At 45.9% G+C, this 19092-nt stretch overlaps 1 protein-coding gene, 1 long non-coding RNA gene and 1 pseudogene across 3 annotated transcripts in view; 1 reads left to right on the top strand and 2 right to left on the bottom strand.

Moving 5' to 3' along the window:
• LOC131381069 (uncharacterized) overlaps nt 1-19092 on the bottom strand; it is a 59935-nt gene that overhangs the window by 18981 nt on the left and 21862 nt on the right. The gene's annotated exons all lie outside the window — the stretch shown is intronic.
• Nucleotides 10139-11485, bottom strand: EID2B (EP300 interacting inhibitor of differentiation 2B). The gene has a single exon (XM_032172953.2). It carries the CDS (start codon nt 11397-11399, stop codon nt 10914-10916), a length of 486 nt encoding a protein of 161 aa, XP_032028844.1. The 5' UTR covers nt 11400-11485; the 3' UTR covers nt 10139-10913.
• LOC116480699 (putative teratocarcinoma-derived growth factor 3) lies at nt 16627-17185 on the top strand (annotated as a pseudogene).

The following is a 19092-nucleotide window of genomic DNA, read 5'->3' as shown; positions in this document are numbered from 1 at the left end:
TCCTTATGTTGCCCAGGCTGGTCTTGAACTCCTGGGCTCAAGCAATCCACCCGCCTTGGCCTTCCGAAGTGCTGGGTTACAGACATGAGCCACCACGCCTGGCCAGGGGCTTGCTTTAATCATGCTTTTATGAACTTGGTGACACCACCCTGGTTCAGAACGCCTAACATACCTCATAAAATATTTTTATTTTTTATTTTTTTGAGACGGAGTCTCACCCTGTCACCCAGGCTGGAATGCAATGGCGCGATCTTGGCTCACTGCAACCTCCGCCTCCCTGGTTCAAGTGATTCTGCTACCTCAGCCTCCAGAGTAGCCAGGATTACAGGCGCCCGCCACCACGCCCGGCTAATTTTTTGTATCTTTAGCAGAGACGGGGTTTCATCATGTTGGCCAGGCTGGTTTCCAACTCCTGACCTCGTGATCTGCCCACCTCAGCCTCCCAAAGTGCTGGGATTACAGGTGTGAGCCACCGCGCCCGGCCTAAAATATTTTAAAAGTATTTTTAATGCAAAATTGAGCTGGTGGGAAGGTAAGGGAACTCCTGGAGTCCAGAAATCTTACGGAAATATAAATCCAGAAGTGGTTGGTGTTGGAGTTGGTACTTGCTGTGAGGAAATCTGCTAATTTTGATGGTGAGAACCTGCATGACTCAAAATGTGAAGGGAAAAGACAGAACCCAAGGCCCAAGCGGGATGAGAAGCCAGAGTGGAGACCGTGTGGATGCCAGGAACCCCAGGAGGCAGTACCCTCCAGTGGGTAGGCTGGGAAAAAATGCCCCTCTCACAGAGGTAGGCAGTTGGGGTGATTAGCAGTCTCCACCTTGTTAGTGAGCAAATGATTGAAAGAAAGCCTTCTGTTAATAAGCCTGCATTCACACAAATTTGGGACCTAAATTCCTGCCATCTGACAAGTCTGAAATTTCATCTGAATTAATGTCTGGTTAGGAACGTTCCCAAGTACGTGTTACGATTAAACAGAAGTCAACTAAGAAGATGCTGAACCATTTCCCAGGTAGTTCCCAAAGATAATATTTTGAGGAACATGAGTTAGTAATTAAAAGGAGCCAGGCATGGTGGCTCACACCTGTAATCCTAGCACTTAGGGAGGCAGAGGCAGGAGGATGACTTGAGGCCAGGAGTTCAAGACCGGCCTGGGCAACATAGGGAAACCCTGTCTCTACAAAAAATACAAAAATTAGCCCAGCATGGTGGCATTCGCCTGTAGTCCCAGCTACTCAGGAAGCTGAGGCTGGAGGATTGCTTGAGCCCCGGCGGTCGAGGCTGCAGTGAGCCATGATTGTGCCACCGCATTCCAGCCTGGGTGACAGATTGAGAGACCCTGTCTCAATAAAGGAAAAAAAAGGCCGGGAGGGTGGCTTATGCCTGTAATCCCAGCACTTTGGGAGGCCGAGATGGGTGGATCACGAGGTCAGGAGATCGAGACCATCCTGGCTAACATGGTGAAACCCCCATCTCTACTAAAAAAAAGAAATACAAAAAATTAGCCAGGCGTGGTGGCGGGCGCCTGTAGTCCCAGCTACTCCGGAGGCTGAGGCAGGAGAATGGCGTGAACCTGGGAGGCGGAGCTTGCAGTGAGCCAGGATTGTGCCACTGCCCTCCAGCCTGGGGGACAAAGCGAGACTCGTCTCAAAAAAAAAAAAAAAAAAAGGAAAAAAAATTGTTGTTAACATAAAAGTCATTAAAGTAAAAAACAGTATTAGATATTGTCGTATAGTAGAGAGTTTAGTTGGCCTTTGTGTCCAGTTGCTGGCAGGGACTCTTTAAATCCTTGGCATTTCCCAAGTGACAGGGGTGTCACCGTTAACATGGTGGGCCCCTTGGGCCATACTTGATAGTTTTTTTTTTTTTTTTTTTTTTGAGACGGAGTCTCACTCTCTTGCCCAGGTTGGAGTGTGGTGGCACGATCTCGGCTCGTTGCAACCTCTGCCTCCTGGGTTCAAGCGATTCTGTTTCCTCAGCCTCCCGAGTAGCTGAGACTATAGGTGCATGCCGCCACGCCCAGGTACTTTTTTTTTTTTTTTGTATTTTAGTACAGACAGGGTTTCACCGTGTTGCTCAGGCTGGTCTCAAATTCCTGACTTCAGGCAATCTGCCTGCCTTGGCCTCCCAAAGTGCTAGAATTACAGGTGTGAGCCACCGTGCTGTCCCATACTTGATAGTTTAGACTCAAAAGGTGACTAATGGTGCACTTCTGGTTTATAGTAATTAGGTGAATCAGAATGGCAGCTGTCAGTGACAGAAGGGCCACCATGAGATTATAAGAAAGCTGGACTTTGAGCCACGTGGTATCAGCTTGACAGTCTGGGAGGGGAAGGAAGCTGGAGATTGAGTTCAGTTCCATGACCAATGATCCAGTCAATCACGCCTGCATAATAAAACCCCAATAGGCTGGGTGCAGTGGCTCATGCCTGTAATCCCAGTACTGTGGGAGGCCGAGGCGGGCGGATCATCTGAGGTCAGGCATTTGAGACCAGCCTGGCCAACATGGTGAAACCTCGCCTCTACTAAAAATACAAAAATTAGCTGGGCGTGGTGGCGCATGCCTGCAATGAGAGCTACTCGGGAGGGTGAGGCAGGAGAATCGCTTGAACATGAGAGGCGGAGGTTGAAGTGAGCCAAGATCGGGCCATTGCACTCCAGCCTGGGTGACAGAGCAAGACTCTGTCTCAGAAAAAAAATAAATAAAAAATAAAACCCCAATAAAAAACTTTGTGCACGCAGCCCAGATAGCTTTCCTGGCTAGGAATACTCTGCGTATCACTACAAATCCATGTGCCAGAAAACTGATGTGTCCTGCCTCCACAGGGAGAGAACATGGAAACTGTGCACTGGGACCATCCCAGACCTCGCCATGTGTGTCTTTCTTTCTTGGCTAATCCTGATTTTTATCTTTTTTTTGCTATAATAAAACTATAAAATCATAGCACTTTCCCCAGTTCTGTGAGTCACTCTAGTGAATTATTGACCCTGAAGGAGGAGTGGGAACTCCCTGAATTTGTAGCCAGTTGGTCAGGAATAAGGAGGTCTGGGAACCCCAGAGCTTGTGGCTGGTGTATGGAGTGAGGACAGCCTTGTGGAAGACTGAGTCCTTAAACCTGCGGAGACGAATGTTCACTCCGGGTAGTGTTAGAATTGCATCGTAGACATAAAGTAGTAACTACAGAATAATAAACATTTTAATTGGGCAGAAGGATGATACAATTCTAAACTGTATATACCTATTAACAGCTTCAAAATACATTAAGCAGCTGGGCAGGCGCGGTGGCTCACGCCTGTAATCCCAGCACTTTGGGAGGCTGAGGCGGGCGGATCACAAGGTCAGGAAATCGAGACCATCCTGGCTAACACGGTGAAATTCCATCTCTACTAAAAAAAAAAAAAATACAAAAAATTAGCTGAGCGTGGTGGCGGGCGCCTGCAGTCCCAGCTACTTGGGAGGCTGAAGCAGGAGAATGGCGTGAACCTGGGAGGCGGAGCTTGTAGTGAGCCGAGATCGCACCACTGCACTCCAGCCTGGACGACACTGCAAGACTCCGTCTCAAAACAAACAAACAAACAAACAAAAATTAGCCAGGCCTGGTGGTGCGCGCCTGTAATCCCAGCTACTAGGGAGGCTGAGATAGGAGAATCGCTTGAACCCAGGAGGCGGAGGTTGCAGTGAGCCGAGATTGCACTCCAGCCTGGGCAACAGAGTGAGACTCCATCTCAAAAACAAAACAAAACAAAAACAAAATACATTAAGCAAAAGTTGAGAAAACTATAGTTCATCTTATAATGTGAAATTGACAAACCTAAATTAGAGACAGGTGAAACTGACAAAAACTAATTCAGGATGTAGAAGAGTATGCAGAACATAAACCACAAGCCTGATCTAATGAACAAATGTATATAATTGTACCTAACAATTGGAGAATACCTTTCTGCACGAATGAAATATTTACAAAATGTAACAATGTGTTGTGCCATAAAGCCTCCATACATTCAAAATAATTTGCATCATTCAAACCACATTCTCTGACCACTATGTGCTTAAGTCAGAAATCAGTAACAAAAGAAACATAAAGGGCCGGGCGCGGTGGCTCAAGCCTGTAATCCCAGCACTTTGGGAGGCCGAGGCGGGTGGATCACGAGGTCAGGAGATCGAGACCATCCTGGCTAACATGGTGAAACCCCGTCTCTACTAAAAATACAAAAAAAAAAAAATTAGCCGGACGTGTTGGCGGGCGCCTGTAGTCCCAGCTACTCGGGAGGCTGAGGCAGGAGAATGGCGTGAACCCGGGAGGCGGAGCTTGCAGTGAGCTGAGATCGCGCCACTGCACTCCAGCCTGGGGGACAGAGCAAGACTCCGTCTCAAAAAAAAAAAAAAAAAAGAAACATAAAAAACCCGGGAACACCTCCAAAAAAAAAAAAAAACCCTACATTTTTTTTTTTTTTTTTTTCTGGCAAAATAAGCCAGAAAGTGCTACATCACCCAGGCTGGAGTGCAATGGTGCGATCTCGGTTCACTGCAACTTCCACCTCCCGGGTTCAAGTGATTCTCCTGCCTCAGCCTCCCGAGTAGCTGGGATTACAGGTGTGTGCCACCACACCTGGCTATTTTTTGTATTTTTAGTAGAGGCGGGGTTTCACCACGTTGGCCAGGATGGTCTCAAACTCCTGACCTCAGGTGATCCGCCTGCCTTGGCCTCCCAAAGTGCTGGGATTACAGGCGTGAGCCACTGGACCTGGCCATTTTTTTTTTTTTTTTTTGAGACAGTCTTTCTCTGTCACCCAGGCTGGAGTGCAGTGGTGGGATCATGGCTCACTGCAACCTCCACCTCCCAGGTTCAAGCAATCCTCCTGCCTCAGCCTCCTGAGTAGCAGGGATTACAGGAGTGCCCCACCACATCCAGCTAATTTTTGTATTTTTAGTAGAGACGGGGTTTCGCCATGTTGGCCAGGCTGGTCTTGGATTCCCGACCTCAAGTGATTCACCCGCCTTGGCCTCCCGAAGTGCTGGGATTACAGGCGTGAACCACAGCACCTGGCCTGAAAATGCTATATTCTAAGTCAGTAGAGAAATACTAATACTCAGACAAGTACCCTACAAACTCTATTGATTTTATCTCACAAGAAAAAGAAAATTATCAATGAACTACTCTCCCAAAAAGCATTAGACCTGAATGGTTTTCAGAATAAAAATCTGTGAAACTTTAAAAACCAGATAATTCCAATGCCAGCTTTTTCCAGAGCAGGGAAAAAATAAAATACTTCTGTACTCTTCATATGAAATGATATATATGAAGTACAGTTGATCTAAATACTGAAAAGTTTGATAAACTAGAAACTAATTTCACTTATGAATTCTAATACAAAATCTTAAATTTTATTTTATTCCATAAAATAAAATGGAATTCTATATCATACTAAGGAATAATGTATCATGTCTAAGTGAGGGGCATTTCAAATGCAAGGACCATTACTACAAAACCTATGAACATGATTTAACATATGAATATACTGCCGGGCGCAGTGGCTCATGCCTGTAATCCCAGCACTTTGGGAGGCCAAGGCGGGCAGATCACTTGAGGTTGGGAGTTCAAGACCAGGCTAACCAACATGGAGAAACCCCATCTCTACTAAAAATACAAAATTAGCCGGGTGTGGTGGTGCATGCCTGTAATCCCAGCTTCTCTGGAGGCTGAGGCAGGAGAATCGCTGGAACCCGGGAGGTGGAGGTTGCGGTGAGCCGAGATTGTGTCATTGCACTCCAGCCTGGACAACAAGAGTGAAACTCCGTCTCAAACAAAAAACAAAAAACATATGAATATATCATGGGAGAGGCCGGGCGCGGTGGCTCACGCTTGTAATCCCAGCACTTTGGGAGGCCGAGGCGGGCGGATCACGAGGTCAGGAGATCGAGACCACGGTGAAACCCCGTCTCTACTAAAAATACAAAAAATTAGCCGGGCGTGGTGGCGGGCGCCTGTAGTCCCAGCTACTAGGAGAGGCTGAGGCAGGAGAATGGCGTGAACCCGGGGGGCGGAGCTTGCAGTGAGCCGAGATTGCGCCACTGCACTCCAGCCTGGGCAACAGAGTGAGACTCCATCTCAAAAAAAAAAAAAAAAAAAAAAAAAAAAAAAAAAGAATATATCATGGGAGAAAAGAGATCCATAAACGCGGATCTGACCTTTAACAAAATTCTCTACCAGCTGGGTGCAGTGGCTCATGCCTGTAATCCCAGCACTTTGGGAGGCCGAGGTGGGCAGATTGCCTGAGGTCAGGAGTTCCAGACCAGCCTGGCCAACGTGGTGAAGCCCTGTCTCTACTAAAAATACAGAAATTAGCCAAGTGTGGTGGTGGGTGCCTGTAATCCCAGCTACTCAGGAGGCTGAGGCAGGAGAATCGCTTGAACCTGGGGGGCAGAGGTTGCAGTGAGCCGAGATGGTGCCACTGCACTCCAGCCTGGGCAACAGCGAGACTCCGTCTCAAAAAAACAAACAAACAAAAAAGAATGAGGTAAAACTATTGTTCTTTGTAGATGATATGATCGTATACCAAAGAAAAGCTACTGCAAACAATAAGACAATAGAGTAAGTTTAACAGAGCACCAAAAAAAAAAAGAGATAGCATTCAAATTTACACACCACAAAACCTCATTTACAATAGCCATAAACAACAAACAGAATACCAAACAAACCTTGGAATATTTTTAACAAAAATATGCAAGACCTATATAAAGGAAACTTTAAAATACATCTGGGGACAAATGAAAAGACTTACCACATTACTGGATAGGATGACATCGTGAAGATGTCAATTCTCACTCAACAGTATATATATCGAATGCAACCCATATAAAAATACTAACAGCTTTTGTAAAAATTGAAACTAGTCAAGATGATCCTAAAGTTCCACAATAGAAAAAAAAAAAAAGAACAGCCTGAAAAACTTTGGAAAAGAAGAGCAATGAGGGTGGACTAGCACTACTAGGACCTAAAACATTCCAAATGAGTAAAAATTATAATGTTAACACTTAAAACTTAAAAGTGTTCCTTCACGAGTGTGGGGAGAAGGTAGGGTGCAACCTGAGGCAAAAAACAAACAAACAAAAAAACAGATTCCTTCATGATCCTGCAGTGGCAAAGACCTTTCTTTTTTTTTTTTTTTTTTTTTGAGATGGGATGGGATTCCTCCACCAGGCTGCTGGGCAGTGGCACGATCTCGGCTCACTGCAACCTCTGCCTCCTGAGTGCAAGCGATTCTCCTGCCTCAGCCTCCCAAGTAGCTGGGATTGCAGGCGCGCGCCACCACGCTCAGCTAATTTTTGTATTTTTAGTAGAGACGAGTTCCACCATGTTGGCCAGGATGGTCTTGATCTCTTGACCTTGTGATCCGCCCACCTTGGGCTCCCAAAGTACTGGGATTACAGGCGTGAGCCACACCCGGCCCCATGACTCAAAGTCTAGAAACCACAAAAGAAATAAACTGAATATACACAGCTACATTAAACATTTTTCTTTTTTTTCTTTTTTTTTTTTTTGAGATGGAGTCTGGCTCTGTCGCCCAGGCTGGAGTGCAGTGGCGCAATCTCGGCTCACTGCAAGCTCCGCCTCCCGGGTTCACGCCATTCTCCTGCCTCAGCCTCCTGCGTAGCTGGGACTACAGGCGCCCGCCACCATGCCCAGCTAATTTTTGTATTTTTAGTAGAGATGGGGTTTCACCGTATTAGGCAGGATGGTCTCAATCTCCTGACCTTGTGATCCGCCCGCCTCTGCCTCCCAAAGTGCTGGGATTACAGGCGTGAGCCACCACGCCCACTCAACATTTTTCTGCATGGCAAAAGGATCACAGCAGTCTGAACTGCTGTGAACTATATTCCATGTCATCACAAAGGGCTAACTTCTTTAGTGACTGACACATAACTTACAAGCCAATAAAAAATAAGAATATGGACAGGTAGTTCACTGAGAAGTGAAAACAAATGACTCTTAAGCATTTGAAAACATGCATCCTCACTCATAATTAAGAAATTCAAATTAAAACCATAGTGAGAAACCATCTTTTACTGTCAGATGCTCCCAAAGCTATCAGATTAGCCAGGCTGTGGAGAAAGAGGCACAACTATTCCTGGCTGAATAGAAGGTAAACTGGTTGAGCCCCAAGGAGAACACTCTGGTGACACATTAAAAATACCAAGGTGGGCCCGGGCGTGATGGCTCACACCTGTAATCTCAGCACTTTGGGAGGCCGAGGCGGGCAGATCACGAGGTCAGGAGTTCGAGACCAGCCTGGCCAACATGGTGAAACCCTTTATCTAAAAAAATACAAAAATTAGCTGGGCACAGTGGTGCACCTGTAGTCCTAGCTGCTCGGAGGCTGAGGCAGAATATAGCTTGAACCCAGGAAGTGGAGGTTGCAGTCAGCTGAGATGGTGCCACTGCACTCCAGTCTGGGTGACAGAGTGAGACTCTGTCTCAGAAAAAAACAAACAAAAACAAACAAAAAACAAGGTGGCTGGGTGCGGTGGCTTACGCCTATAATCCCAACACTTTGGGAGGCTAAGGCAGGCAGATCACGAGGTCAGGAGATCGAGACCACCCTGGCTAACACGGTGAAACCCTTTCTCTGCTAAAAATACAAAAAATTAGCCGGGCATGGTGGCATGTGCCTGTAGTCCCAGGTACTCCAGAGGCTGAGGCAGGAGAATCACTTGAACCCAGGAGGCAGAGATTGCAGTGAGCCAAGATTGCACCACTGCACTCCAGCCTGGGTGACAGAGCAAGACTCAGTCTCAAAAAGAAAAAAAAAAAGTGTACTATGGAAAACGAGTAAACACGTATAAATGCATAGAAAATGTTAAAACATTTTGCAAACAACCCAGATGTCCAAAAGGTGTCTAGTTCATTATACTAAGATACGGCTTTACATTGTAGTTGTATAAAAAAAAAAAACAAAACCCAGTGGAGTAGCTCACGCCTAGCACTTAGTACTTTGGGAAGCCGAGGCAGGAGGAACAGTTGAAGCTAGGAGTTGGAGACAAGCCTAGACAACATAATGAGGCCCCATCTCTGTTTCTATATAAAAAAAAAAAACCAAAAAACCCTGATATATAAATCTCTCCATATATAACTGAAAAAACCCAAGATGCTGATAGAAGTATACAATATGCTACCTTGATTTTATATTTTTAAAAATTTATTTATTTATTTACTTATTTATTTATTTATTTTTGAGACGGAGTCTTTCTCTGTCTCCCAGGCTGGAGTGCAGTGGCGCGATCTCGGCTCACCGCAACCTCCACCTCCTGGGTTCACGCCATTCTCCTGCCTCAGCCTCCCGAGTAGCTGGGAATACAGGCGCCCGCCAACACGCCCGGCTAATTTTTTGTGTTTTTAGTAGAGACGGGGTTTCACCGTGTTAGCCAGGATGGTCTCGATCTCCTGACCTCGTGATCCGCCCGCCTCAGCCTCCCAAAGTGCTGGGATTACAGGCTTGAGCCACCGCGCCCGGCTTATATTTTTAAAAATTTATACCTCGTGATGCAAGTTAACTACCTTGATATTAAAAGGGAAAAGGCACAATATTTAGATTGATGTTTATTTGCATATGCATTAGAAAACTTGAAAGGCATACAGTGAAAAAGCAAAAAACAAGCAAAACCAAGAAAACAACAACAAAACTCCAAGCCACAAGCAATGACACCTACATGGAATAGTTCTGAGTTTGGCAAAGGACAGCAACAAGAGAGATTTCTCACAGCATCTTTTGATACTTTTTTTCTTTTTTTTGAGACGGAGTCCCACTCTGTTGACCAGGCTGGAGTGCAGTGGCGTGATCTGGGCTCACTGCAACCTCCGCCTCCCAGGTTCAAGTGATTATCCTGCCTCAGCCTCCCGAGGAGCTGGGACTATAGGCGCGTGCCACCACACCCAGCTAATTTTTTTAGTAGAGATGAGGTTTCACCATGTTGGCCAGGGTGGTCTTGAATTCCTGACCTCAGGTGATCCACCCGCCTTGGCCTCCCAAAGTGCTGGGATTACAGGCGTGAGCCAGTGCGCCCGGCCGATACTTTATTATATTTTTGAGTCTTGTGAATAGAATACATATTCTAGAACCAAATAAAAAGCTTAAAATTAACAAAGAACAAGTTTATTCCACACCTACCCAATTTCACAGACTTGAAAACGTTAATCATATAATACGTGGCTTTTTCTATTGAATATTTACTGTTAATCTAAAGTACCTCAGAAAACACAAATATGAATCTTACACTAGGATTTGTTGACATGACCACAAATTGTGAAATTTCAAAGTCCTCTCAATAGCCTTCCAATCCTAGTAACTCAGGTACACCTGGATTCCTGACAACTCTATTTCTTTGTTTTCTTTCATCACTTAGGTTCATTTCTATGGGTTCTATTATTGGCATTTTTTTTTCTCAGATCTTTGCAAAACCATCCTTTATGGTGAAAGTCATGAAGAATTCTTCACAAATGCAGGAAAATGCATTGCTAACAAAGTGTTAAGTCAGAAGTGTCTTGGGACCTGTTTGAAAACAAGATTCGGCTGGGAGTGGTGGCTCACGCCTGTAAAGTAATCCCAGCACTTTGGGAGGCCGAAGTGGGAGGATCGCTCGGGTCCAAGCGTTCGGGACCAGCCTAGGGATGCGAGACTCCCTTCTCTATTTAAATAATACTAAAAAAGAAGAAAGAAAACAAGATTCAACAGTCTTGTCTGTTTCCATTTCGGAGTGTGCTTCCTCCTTCATTTGCACATTGCCGTATTCCCTTCCAGTTTGCATTTCCCCTAATGACTGAGTTAACTAAACTGGCACAGCCTGCCTGTTCTTTTGATCCGAAAAGGGTCACTTGGCTATTCCTTGACACCAATCTCATCATCACAGCCGACTCAGTCGGCCAGAGGACTGAGGGCCTCGGAGGCAGTCAGCGCTACCGTAAACGCGACAGCAGCGAAGTCCATCTGCGGGGGATCCGCGTCAAAGGCTGCTTCCCTCGCCTTGCAGGCTTCCACAAACAGCCTGCGGCGTTCCTCGAAATCCCGTAGTAATCTGACCGGAATCATGGAGCTACCATCCAGATACTCGCGGAACAACAGCTGCCGGTTAATTTCTAAGAAAGTGAGCTGCTGATGGGGGTCTGGCGCGGACGCTAGGCCCGGGACGCTGCTGCGGATGGGCCCGGGCACAGGGCCCGGCACCCGCGCCATGGACCGCGCAGCTTCGGCCACTGGGCCTTCCCGGGCCTCCTGCACCCGAACCCCGCCTCCGACTGCCCCCCGCAGTACGTCGCTGACGCCACTCGCTGTGCCCACCTGTGGGACACTGCTGTCTCCGGGGAGCTCGGACATCTCCGACAGCCCAGTCGGCTCCGCCATAGTCCGAGCGTTTCTACGGAGACTGGAATAACGGCACGGCACCGCTGTATGCGGGACGTGCGCATGAGCGAGTCTCGGTGAGCGCGTAAACGCTGTGCGTGCCAGTGTGTGCGCATGCGTAAGCACGGTGCACAATCCTCGAGCGTTCCCTAGCGGTCCTGGGTAGCCATTACGTCTGTAGCCGCCTCTGGTCCTCTGAGCGCCTGAGGACCTGCGGACTGTGCGGTACCTTAAATTACAACCACTTCAGTATTAATGTAAAGTTCCTTATAAGGTCATTTTCCAGCTCCTGTCTTTTTTTTTTTTTTTTTTTTTCAGACTGGGTCTCGCCCTGTCGCCTAGGCTGGAGTGCAGTGGTGCGATCTCGGTTACTGCTGCTTTGACCTCCCAGCCTCAAGCCATCCTCCTGCCTCAGCCTCTGGAGTAACTGGGACTACAGGTGCGCACCACCACACCCAGCTGATTTTTTATTTTTTGTAGAAATTGGGTCTCACTATGTTGCCCAGGCTGGTCTCGAACTCCTGGACTCAAGTTATCATCCTGCCTTGGCCTCCCAAAGTGCTGGGTTTACCGGCCTGAGCCACTCGGCCTGGCCTGTAAGTAATATTTTGACACTAGAAGTTTGGGGGTTTCCCAAAACCACCTTTAGGCTTGATAATTCCCAGAGCTCATTGAAATCTGTTATATTCACAGTCATGCTTATTACGGGCAAAGGACACAGATTAGAAGAGATGTATAAGGCACAATCTGGGATGGGGAGGGTTCCAAATGTGAAGTTCCTGTGTTCCTAGGGATGTGTTACCCTTTGTCGTCCACATGTGGCAGTAAGTGCAGGGATAGTGCTAACGTAGGACTCTCACCCAGGCTTTGGTGTCCAGAGTTTTTACTGGGGTTTTACTACATAGGCATGCTTGATTAAATCATTGCCCATTTTGTTGAAGTCAATCTCTGGCCTCCTACCTGATATCACATGGCTCCAAGCCCCAACTCTCTAATGATATGGTTAGTCTTTCTGTGTGGCTAGCTCTGATCCTGATGATAACCCAAAATGTGAAAGTCTATGTTCCATTTAAAATCAGTCAGCTGTGGCTGGGTGTAGTGGCTCATGCCTGTAATCCCAGCAAGTTGGGAGGCAAAGGTGGGAGGATCGCTTGAGCCCATGAGTTTGAGACCACCCTGGGCAACATAGTGAGACCCCTGTCCCTACAGAAAAAAAATTAGGCAGGCATGGTGGCATGTGCACCTGTAGTCTCAGCTATTCAGGGGGCTGAGGTGGGAGGATGACTTGAGCTTGGTAGGTCGACTGTGCAGTGAGCTATGATTGCACCACTGCACTCCAGCCCTGTGTGACAGAGCAAGACCCTGTCTCAAAAAAAAAAAATCCTTTGAATTTAACTGGAATCCAAATATGAGAGTTGCTAGCAATTGAACTTCAGGAGGATCCATCTAAAAATTCTGACCTATCACAGGTCGTGTCTGGGAGCTGATTGGGTTGGAAATCATTCTGACTCACGTGTACCTTACTTTGTTTCTACAGTTCTCTTGGGGAGATGGAGTGAGTTCTCCCACATGTGACATATATGCTTCAAAAGGCACATTTGTGATATTCCACAGAAGACAAAAGAAAGGACTTCTCTGGAAGGTAACTTCAAATTAGGTAGATAGCTTGGTCACTGGAGGGAATTTGTAATTATGAGCTAGCCGTAAAGTCTCCAGAATTCAGTGTAGCTTCCATTTTGAATGGCTATAATAATACACTGCTCAGTACCTGCAAGTCAAAGAAAAGAGGCCAGAGAAACTCTCTGGAAAAATAGAAAGATCAAGTAAAAATTCTTAAACTAAGTTTTAATGCTGATTCTCCAACTACCTTATTTTATTTTTATTTTTATTTTTTTGAGACAGAGTCTCACTCTGTCACCCAGGCTGGAGTGCAGTGGCATGATCCCAGCTCACTGCAACCTCCACCTCCTGGGTCACTGCAACTTATGCTTCCTGGGCCCAAGCGATTCTCCTGCCTCAGCCTCCTGGGTAGCTGGGATTACAAGTGCCCACCACCGTGCCCAGCTAATTTTTGTATTTTTAGTAGAGACGGGATTTTACCATGTTGGCCAGGCTGGTCTTGAACTCCTGGCCTCAAGTGATCTGCCCGTCTCAGCTTTCAAAAGAAAGTGCTGGAGGCTGGGTGCGGTAGTCATGCCTGTGATCCCAGTACTTTGGGAGGCCGAGGAGGGCGGATCACGAGGTCAGGAGATCGAGACCATCCTGGCTAACACGGTGAAACCCCGTCTCTACTAAAAATACAAAAAAATTAGGCGTGGTGGCAGGCGCCTGTAGCCCCAGCTACTTGGGAGGCCAAGGCATGAAAATTGCTTGAACCCAGGAGGCGGAGGTTGCAGTGAGCTGAGATTGTGCCACTGCACTCCAGCCTGGGTGACAGAGCGAGACTCCGTCTCAAAACAAAACAAAACCAAAAACAAAAACAAAAAACCAAAATAAAGTGCTGGGATTACAGGCATGAGCCACCACGCCTGGCCACCAAAACACAACCACAGTCTCTCCATCTCAGCTGAAGTCAATTCAATCCTTCTAGTTGTTCTAAATGAAAAAATCTTGGAGTCATTTGTTCTCTCCAATATGACATTCTCTCTCTCTCTCTCTTTTTTTTTTTTTTTGCACGGAGTCTCACCCTGTCACCCAGGCTGGAGTACAATGTCACCATCCGGGCTCACTGCAACCTCTGCCTCCTGGGTTCAAGTAATTCCCCTGCCTCAGCCTCCCGAGTAGCCTGGACTACAGGCACACACACCATGCCCGGCTAATTTTTTGTATCTTTAGTAGAGATGGGGTTTCACCATGTTGGCCAGGCTGGTCTCAAACTCTTGACCTCATGATCCACCTGCCTTGTCCTCTCAAAGTGCTGGGATTACAGGCGTGAGCCACCACGCCAGGCAACATTCTCAAATATGACATTCAATCTGTCAGCAAATTTTGTTGGGTCAGCTTTCGCAATATAATGAGAATCTGTTCACTGTTTACACTTCCTCTGCACTTATCCTGCTGAGCCACCACCATCTCTTCCCCAGATTATTACAATAGCCTCCTACTGGTCTCTCTGCTTCTACTTTGCCCCCTACAATCTATTTTTAATAAAATATCCAGAATGGTTATTATTATTTTTCTGAGATGGAGTCTTGCTCTGTTGCCCAGGCTGGAGTGCAGTGGCATGATCTCGGCTCACTGCAACCTCTGCCTCCTGGGTTCAAGTGATTCTCCTGCCTCAGCCTCCCGAGTAGCTGGGATTACAGGCGCCCACCACCATGCCAGCTAATTTTTGTATTTTTAGTAGAGATGGCATTTCACCATGTTGACCAGGCTGGTCTGGAACTGCTGACCTCAAGTAATCCACCCACCTCAGCCTCTCAAAGTGCTGGGATTACAGGCGTGATCCACTGCGCCTGGCCCACAATGATTATTTTAAAATGCAAGTCAGACAACTTACTCTTTGACTAAAACCTCCAGTAACTTCATTTTACTCAGAATAGAAGCCAAAATCCCAACAATGGTCTATAAGCCACCACTCCAATACCAGCTCAGGCCAACTTGCTACTTCTCTGACTTCATCCCGATTCCTTTCCCCTTGCTTGCTCTGCTCCAGGTCAAGGTGACTTCCTCACTACTTCTCAAATACCTCAGAAAACTCCTGCCTTAAACAGTGACTGTTTAATTTGCCTGGAATACATATAACTTGTAATAATATATGACATAAATAATATGTATTGTATACAATAACATATAAAATATATTCTATGTAATATAAAATAATTTATTATGCCTATTTCCTCTATTTGAATAGAGCCTAAGTTCCACAGGGCAGGGAATTATAAAAATTTACCATTTTAAGCCAGGTGTGGTGGCTCAGTCTGTAATCCTAGCAGTTTGAGAGGCTGAGGCAGGTGGATTGCTTGAGGCCAGGAGTTCAAGACCAACCTGGCCAACATGGCAAAAACCCATCTCTACTAAAATTACAAAAATTCGCCAGGCGTGGTGGTGGGCGACTGTAGTCCCAGCTATTTGGGAGGCTGAGGCATAAGAATCGCTTGAACCCCGGAGGCGGAGGTTGCAGTGAGCCGAGATCGTGCCACTGCACTCCAGCCTGGGTGACAGAGTCAGACTCTGTCTCAAAAAAAAAAAAGGAAAAATTGATCATGTAGATACAAAGACTCATTATTTAAAAGACAGCATTACCCATGAGTTAATGAAGTGTAATATGATTCTAATAAAAAGATTTTGTTTTCAAATAAGGTAAGCTGGCCAGGCATGGTGGCTCAGGCCTGTAATCCCAGCACTTTGGGAGGCCAAGGCAGGCAGATCACGAGGTCAAGAGATCAAGACCACCCTCGCCAATATGGTGAAACCCTGTCTCTACTAAAAATACAAAAATTATCTGGGCATGGTGGTGTGTGCCTGAAGTCCCAGCTACTCGGGAGGCTGAGGCAGGAGAAGGCAGGAGAATTGCTTCAACCTGGGAGGTGGAGGTTGCAGTGAGCCAAGATCGCACCACTGCACTCCAGCCTGGCGACAGAGCAAGACTCCGTCTCAAAAAAAAAAAAAAAAAAAAAAAAAAAAGAAATAAGGTAAGCTGACTTTGAGGTTGATGTAGTTACAAAATGAATAAAATACCCAGAAGCACTCTGAAAAAGAAGTATAATAAAAGGCGTTAGCATTACCAGATTTAGAACTAGTTAGAAAATTTAAAACATAGTTTTTGTATGAAAAGGCATCTTAAAACAATTGGTGGGGCTGGGCATGGTGCCCAGCATTTTGGGAGGCTGAGGCGGGTGGATCACCTGAGGTCAGGAGTTTGAGACCAACCTGGCCAACACAGTGAAAGCTTGTCTCTACTAAAAATATAAAAAATTAGCCAGGTGTGGTGGTGTGTGCCTGTAATCCCAGCTACTCGGGAGGCTGAGGCAGGAGAATCACTTCAACCCGGGAGGTGGAGGTTGCAGTGAGCTGAGATCCCGCCACTGCACTCCAGCCTGGTTGACAGAGCAAGACTACATCTGAAAAAAAAAAAACAAAAACAAAACAATTAGTGGGGAAAAGATGGACTACTCAGTAACTGATGTTAGGGCAACCAGGCAGTCATCTAAAAAAAATTTGGATCCTTGCTGCTCTCTCCCATCTTCTGGCCTGCCTGGATGTTCAAAGGGACAATGACAGAGCTATGGACAGCAGGAAGATGACCTGCTTCTCTTCCAGTGTGATTTGGATCATGGCCATTTTGAAGCCTTTGAACTGGGATTAGTTGCTTGGCTGGGCCATCAGGAACTTGTGTGTCCATCTCAGGGAGACCTGGCCTTCAGAAATGACAGCATTCGGCCCCAGGAGGAGCCTGCAATTCGGCCTCAGTCTTTCCAGCATGTGCTGCCCATGGGGATACAGAACAGTAAGGAGCTAAGCAGAACCTGCTGCTTGAATGGGGGAACCTACATTGGGGTCCTTTGGTGCCTGCCCCCTGTCCTTCTATGGACGGAACTGTGAGCACGATGTGTGCAAAGAGAACTGTGGGTCTGTGCTCCATGACATCTGGCTGCCCAAGAAGTGTTCCTTGTGTAAATGCTGGCATGGCCAGCTCTGCTGCTTTCCTCAGGCATTTTACTGGCTGTGATGGCCTTGTGATGGATGAGCATCTCATGGCTTCCAGGACTCCAGGACTACCACCGTCTCCATGTACCACTTTTATGCTAGCTGGAATCTGCCTTTCTATACAAAGTTACTATTAATTGACACTGACCTATTTCCAGAAATACCATTTTAGATATCATGCAAATTTCATGACCAGTAAAAGCTGCTGCTACAATGAAAGATGATCATTTGTTAGTTGCCTTAAAATAATGAATATATTTCCAAAATGGTCTCTAACATTTCCTTATAGTATCAACTACTTCTTACTTCTTTGCCCTGCCCTCTCCCAAAAAACTACTTCTTTTCTCAAAAGAAAGTAAGCCATATCTCCACTGTGCCCAAGTCCAGTGTTTCTTTTTTTTCTTTTTTTGAGATGGAGTCTCACTCTGTCACCCAGGCTGGAGTGCAGTGGCACGATCTCAGCTCACTGCAACCTCTGCCTCTTGGGTTCAAGCAATTCTCCTGCCTCAGCCTCCCAAGTAGCTGGGATTACAGGCATGTGCCACAATGCCCAGCTAACTTTTTTGTATTTTTAGTAGAGACCGCATTTCACCATATTGGCGAGGCTGGTCTCGAACTCCTGACCTTGTGATCTGCCCACCTCAGCCTCTCAAAGTGTGGGGATTACAGGCATGAGCAACTGCTCAAGGCCTGGTATTTATTGACACATGTAATTCTACCAAGGTCTTCTTAATATGTTCTTTTAAACGACTGAATTATATCTTCAGATTATTAAAGACTAATCTTAATGTGGACCTTAGGATACAGTTTTGAGTAGAGTTATCAAAATCAATAAAATTGTTTCTTTAAAAGGAAAGACAGCCTCTTTAAGGCGAGGAACCAGAGTGATGAAGGAATGGAAGTCTGTCTGCATGTGTGCAGGGAGACTGGGTAGGAAAGAGGAAGCAAATGGGAGAGAGAAGTTGGAAAACATAAAATAGGTTATTTAATTGGTGATTAGGTGGGTGTAGAGAAGCAAGTTAAAAGGCTAAATGGAAGGGCAAGTTTCCATCATCTATAGAAAGATATATAAGACAAGGACTCCCCTTTTTTTCCCAAAGGCATTGTAAAAAGAATTTATTTTTAGACGGAGTCTCACTCTGTCGCCAAGCTGGAGTGCAGTGGCGCAATCTCAGCTCACTGAAACCTCCGTCTCCCAGGTTTGAGTGATTCTCCTGCCTCAGCCTTTCTAAAAAGACATTGTAAAAAGTCTTTTTAGAAAAAATATTATACCTCAATGTCCCCAACAAGATTGCTTAATAAATTATGCTTCCTCCAAGCTATGCAATTCTTTTAACTGTTGTAGAAGAGAAAATGTTCACAGTGTATTTAGTTGTAAACCAAGTGACAAAACCACATATTGTAAAGCTCATTTGAAAAATACATTGTATATATGTGTATGCACAGTAAAAATGGAAAATATATTGAAAAAAAATTTGATCCTTATATTGTACCTGAGAATAAATTTCAAATGGTTCAAAGATTCAAATACGGACAATGAAACCACACATACACACACACCCAAGACTACCTTAGGATTCAAAATACTGCAGGTTTATTTATTTTTTGAGACAGGATCTCACTTTGTCATCCATGCTGGAGCCTGCTGGGCTCAAACTATCCTTCCACCTCAGCCCCCAGAGTAGATGGGATTAGAGGCATGTGCCACTACGCCAGGCTAATTTTTCACATTTTTTATAGAGACAGGGTTTCGCCATGTTGCCCAGGCTGGTCTTGAACTCCTGAGCTCAAGTGGTCTGCTGCCTCAGCCTCCCAAAGTGTGGGATTACCGGTGTGAGCCACTGTGCCTGGCCTCCTGCAAATTTAAAGGAAAATAGGCAACAAAAATTACCATGGCCAAAAGGCTCTCCAAAAAGCCAAAACGTAATGACAAATTGTGAAAAAATATTCGTAACTCATATCCCAAGCTATTATCATACCTCATATCACTAACATGAGTATCATAAATAGCTACTGGATTCAACGAAGAAAGGACAAAATTATC

The sequence above is a fragment of the Hylobates moloch genome, unplaced genomic scaffold (assembly GCF_009828535.3).
Source record: "Hylobates moloch isolate HMO894 unplaced genomic scaffold, HMol_V3 SCAFFOLD_13, whole genome shotgun sequence".
Lineage (NCBI taxonomy): Eukaryota > Metazoa > Chordata > Mammalia > Primates > Hylobatidae > Hylobates > Hylobates moloch.
Note: the sequence above shows the minus strand (reverse complement) of the source record. Positions and strands in the feature narration are given on the sequence as shown.

Bases quoted from the DNA above. Each gene is read 5' to 3' on its own strand.
- EID2B (XM_032172953.2), bottom strand. From the start codon at position 11,399: ATGGCGGAGCCGACTGGGCTGTCGGAGATGTCCGAGCTCCCCGGAGAC.